We start from the raw sequence: 5,329 nt of genomic DNA, 5'->3' as shown, positions 1-5,329 counted from the left end.
AAATACAATAATTAAAGAAACGAATAAAAAACTAATATCTCTAAATAACTACTTAAACTGGCAGAGGCATTTCCACGAACAGCTTCGGTGCCTATTTGGCGACGAAGTCTTGATAACGATCCGGGGCTTTGAGCTCCTTTCTCGGCCTTAACTTCTTCACCATGCTCCCTTCGATCGTGCTCTTCGCTTCTCCTTTCTTCCTCTCTTCCACTTGTGGTACCAACGATGAGTTGGAATCTTCCCCATTAGTTAAGTTGGAGTCTTCCCCTGTTTGAGACCTTGCTGGGTCTGGCTCCTCCTCACGCTCAGGCTCTGATGTTGTCTCGGTTGCCGTTGCCACCGACAGTGGCGTTGTGTTCGTAACACTCCCAGCCAAGATGGAGGATTCGGGAAGCTTTACTATTGAGTGCACCATTGGAGACTACTTTGTGGAGAATGCCTTATGCGACCTTGGGGCGAGCATTAACCTCATGCCTTTGTCTTTCTATAACAAGATGAAGATTGGCCATATGAAGCCCACATCTATCACGTTGCAGATGGCTGACAGATCGGTGTCCCGTCCAGTGGGTGTAGTGGAGGACATATTGGTGAGGGTGAATGAGTTTGTCTTCCCAGCTGACTTCGTGATATTGGACATGGAGGAAGACAAGAAGGTGCCTCTCATTTTAGGAAGACCTTTCCTAGCCACAGGGAAGGCCCTGATCGATGTTGACAATGGAGAGCTTACTTTTCGCTTCAATGGCGAGAGCGTGACTTTCTCCATCTATGAAGCCTTGAAGAGGCACGATGTGGAACCAGGAGGAAGCCTGCAGCATTGCAATATAGTGACTATAGTGGATGATTGTGTCAGAAAGATGGCCTACACCAACACACCAGAAGATCAACTAGAGGGGTGTATCGTTAACTCTATTCATTCTTCTCATCTTATTAATATTATGGAGGCTAATCATGAGCTTATTGAGTTTGTAGGTGCTCTGGATTCAGGGAAGGAGATCCCGAGATCATACCGTCAACAGTTCCTACCTCTTAGGAATGAAGAAGAAGACGGCAAGGATGAGGAAAAGAGCAAGAAAGTGGAGCTGAAGCCACTTCCATCACATTTGCAGTATGCATTCCTAGGAGAAGATGACACCCTACCGGTAATTGTATCATCATCTCTCTCTGCTTCTGAATTAGATAAATTGTTGAGAATTCTTAGGAAATTTAAGAGAGCAATAGGGTGGTCAATCTCGGACTTGAAGGGAATAAGTCCATCACTGTGTATGCATAGGATCCATTTAGAGAATGACCATAAGCCTAAGGCCCAAAACCAAAGGCGATTTAATCCTATTATGCAAAATGTGGTAAGGAAGGAGGTGATAAAATTGTTAGATGCCGGCATCGTATATGCCATTTCTGATAGTGAGTGGGTGAGCCCCACCCAAGTGGTAGCAAAGAAAGGGGGTACTACTGTAGTGAAGGGGGAGAATGATGAGTTGATAGCCACTAGGACGGTCACTGGGTGGAGAGTATGTATTGACTACCGTGCTTTAAATGCCGCAACTAGAGAGGACCATTTTCCACTCCCCTTTATTGACCAAATGTTAGATAGGTTGGCTGGGCATGAGTTCTACTGTTTCTTAGATGGGTACTCGGGATATAACCAAATCCACATAGCACCCGAAGACCAACATAAGTCCGCCTTTATATGTCCTTATGGAGTCTATGCCTATAGGAGAATGTCTTTTGGTTTGTGTAATGCTCCCGCCACGTTTCAAAGATGCATGATGTCCATATTTCATGACTTGATTGAAAATATTATGGAAGTGTTTATGGATGACTTTTCTGTATTTGGCGATTCTTTTGATAACTGCCTTGACAATTTATCTCAAGTGTTGCAGCGATGTGAGGAGACTAACCTCGTGCTCAATTGGGAGAAGTGTCATTTCATGGTCTGGGATGGCATTGTGCTTGGGCACAAAATTTTTGCAGGTGGCTTGGAGGTCGATAGAGCCAAAATCGTTGCAATTGAGCAGCTGCCTCCACCCACAAATGAGAAGGCAGTAAGAAGCTTCTTGGGGCATGCCGGCTTCTATAGGAGATTTATCAGGGAATTCTCGAGAATTGCTAAACCTCTTTGCAATTTGTTAGCTAAGGATGTGAAATTTAACTTTTCCCTGATTGTTTGCAGGCTTTTGAGAAGCTGAAGGAGGCATTGGTGAGCGCTCATATCCTTATCTCGCCGGATTGGTCTCAACCTTTCGAGATCATGTGCGATGCGAGCGACGTGGCGGTAGGCTCGGCCTTGGGACAGAAGAGGGATAAGATATTCCGGGTGAACTACTATGCAAGTCGAACTTTGGACCCTGCCCAAGTCAACTACACCACCTCCGAGAAGGAGATGCTAGTAGTGGTCTACTCCTTTGATAAGTTCCGCCCCTATCTCATTGGGGCCAAAACCATCATTTTCACCGATCATGCCGCAATCCGGCACCTCTTTGCAAAGCAGGACACGAAGCCAAGGCTTATTAGGTGGATCTTGCTCCTACAAGAGTTTGACTTGGAGATCCGAGACCGAAGAGGATGTGAAAATGTGGTGGCAGACCACTTGTCAAGAATGGAGCACATGAATGAGGAAGAGAAGTTGAAGTTAGCTATCAATGAAGAGTTCCCGGACGAGCACCTATTCTTTGTGGCTAAGGGGAAAGTGGCATGGTTGCCAACATTGTGAACTACCTCGTTGCTAAGGTGGTTCCCGAAGGACTTGAAGATTACCAAAAGAAGAAATTTTTCCATGACGCAAAGTTCTACTTTTGGGATGACCCGTGCTTGTTTAGGAGGTGTGCCGATATGGTGATTAGAAGATGTGTCCCACAAGAGGAGTGAGAGTCCGTCATTATGCATTGCCACGCCGCACCTAGCGGTGGGCATTTTGGAGCCAACCGGACTGCCATGAAGGTGCTACAAAGTGGCCTATTTTGGCCAAGCATCACCAAAGATTATCAAGAGTTCGTGAAGAATTGTGATGAATGCCAAAGAATGGGGGGCATTTCTAAGAAGAAGGAGATGCCGATGACGACGATCGTGGAGGTTGAGCTCTTTGATGTGTGGGGCATCGACTTCATGGGGCCCTTCCCTCCATCTAATGGGTTCCAATACATCCTCTTAGCCGTGGACTATGTATCAAGGTGGGTGGAGGCCATTCCTACCTCAACCAATGATTCGAAGGTGGTGACGAAGTTTGTTCAAAAGAACATTTTTACGCGATTTGGCGCACCACGAGCTATTATTAGTGATGGAGGTTCCCATTTTCGCAATAGGTGGCTAGATGCGGTGTTAGCAAGATATGGAGTAAAGCATCGGGTGACAACTCCGTATCACCCTCAAGCCAATGGCCAAACTGAGTTGGCCAACAGAGAGATCAAACAAGTTCTTCAAAAGAGTGTCAAGGTGAACCGGAAGGATTGGGCACTCAAGCTTGATGATGCTTTATGGGCGTATAGGACGGCCTATTAGACTCCCATCGGAATGTCACCTTACCAATTGGTGTTTGGGAAGTCGTGCCACCTCCCGGTTGAAATGGAACACTCATCGTATTGGGCGGTGAGGCAATTGAACATGGACTTCACTAAAGCCGGCAAGGAGAGGATGCTTCACCTCAATCTATTTGATGAGTTTAGGAATGAAGCATATGCTAATTCCTCCATCTACAAGGCAAGGATGAAAGCTCACCACGACAAGATGATCGAGAGGCGTGAGTTCTACCCAGGAGACGCCGTTCTACTCTTCAACTACAAGTTGAGGCTCTTCCCGGGCAAGCTGAAATCTAAGTGGTTCGGCCCCTTCACTGTTAAGGAAGTCATGAGCAATGGAACGATGGAGCTCTTTGGACCCGATGGCACCACCTTCAAGGCCAATGGTCAAAACTTGAAGAAGTTCTATACTAGGGAGCAACAAGACGAAGTCTTTGTTGTCGGCTTGATTGAGTAGGTGGAGATTGAAGAGCGTCGAGCATACGACGGTAAAAAGTTGCGCTATAGGGGAGGCAACCCCTAGAAGGTACATTTATTATTTTTGTGTGTGTTTTAGCTTACCTTCTTAGTGTGTTTGAGTGTTTACATGGGTAGTGCTTATTTTCTTTCCCTAGGTTAGTTTGAGCTGAGTTTTTGGTGTTTTTAACGTTTTGCGTTCTGAGTTCTGTTGCAAGGTAAAAAAAAAAAAAATCGCAGAAAAACGCCCGGCCGGGCGTTTTGAGCACTAAAAACGCCCGGCTCCAGTGAGAACGCCCGGGCTGTGTTCCAAACACCTGGTCAAGCGTTTCTCGCGGATATATATTGCAGCGCAGTTAAGGGTTTTCAACCCTAATTTCCCTCTTTCCCTCTCGATTTTCCGGGCAAAAACTCCCTCCCCTCTCCAATTTCTCCCTCAATCATCACTCTAGCACACATTCCATCCATTCTAACCTCCTAATTCAAGATCTAAACCAAGCAATTGGTGGTTTTTACTCAAGAACAAGGAACAAAGGTGGAAATTTCGAAATTTTTACTTCCTAAGCTACAAAGGTACGAATTTCCTTCTTTTCCTCTTGATTTCACTGGATATTGTGATGGGTATTGTTGGTTTGTTGCTTGGGCTAGCTTAATTTTCGAATTTGTGAGGAATTTAGTGCTAAATTGCTAGTTCAAAGAGGATTTGGTGTGAATGGCTGCTTTGAGCTTGAAATTGATTGATTTATCTCATGGGCTTGTGCTATTATGTCTTGATTTCTAGCATGCTTTGTGTTATGACAATTTTTGGGTGGTGAATTGCTAGTGTGAATGTCATTTTGGTGTGAATGGTTTTGTCTTGAGCATGAATGTGGGTATTCCACATGGATTGAAGTGATAAAGGGATTGAGTCTATGATACGACCATGCCCGGACGGCCCATGACGAGGTCTATGACGAAGCGTCTATATGAGGGGATCGCTGCGTTCATCAAAAAGACCATGCTGGAGGAGTCTACGACGACCGGGGAGCCCGCGACGAGATTGGCGCTGAAGTTTGGCGGCTGGAAGCTTCCACCCGGCCGGGTGGATTTTGAAGCCCAAACTCACCCGGGCCGGGTGGCGTCACTGGACTCGCCAAGGCTTAGCTGCACCACCCGACCGGGTGACCTTTATGCCACCCGCCCGGGTGGAACGTCCAAGGCGTGAAGAGATCAGAGGGGTTTCACCCGGCCGGGTGATTTAACGCCCTTAATTCCACCCGGCCGGGTGGGAGTGACGCGAGCCTGATTTTGTGGGCCTTTTCATTGGGAATTGGACCCTAGTATAAATACTGCTTGATGTCATCTTTTTCCTGAGATTTTGC

At 46.4% G+C, this 5,329-nt stretch overlaps 1 protein-coding gene across 1 annotated transcript; it reads left to right on the top strand.

Moving 5' to 3' along the window:
• The first annotated feature begins 3,507 nt into the window (after positions 1–3,507).
• On the top strand, positions 3,508–3,969 carry LOC148931841 (uncharacterized). Its single transcript, XM_089064919.1, has one exon. It carries the CDS (start codon positions 3,508–3,510, stop codon positions 3,967–3,969), a length of 462 nt encoding a protein of 153 aa, XP_088921045.1.
• The last annotated feature ends 1,360 nt before the right edge of the window (positions 3,970–5,329 follow it).

This window comes from Salvia hispanica, chromosome 2 (genome assembly GCF_029641045.1).
Source record: "Salvia hispanica isolate PSC_SH4W2 chromosome 2, Shi_PSC_v1, whole genome shotgun sequence".
Taxonomy (NCBI): Eukaryota; Viridiplantae; Streptophyta; class Magnoliopsida; order Lamiales; family Lamiaceae; genus Salvia; species Salvia hispanica.
The sequence above is the reverse complement of the archived record's forward strand: the minus strand, read 5'-3'. Positions and strand labels throughout refer to the sequence as shown.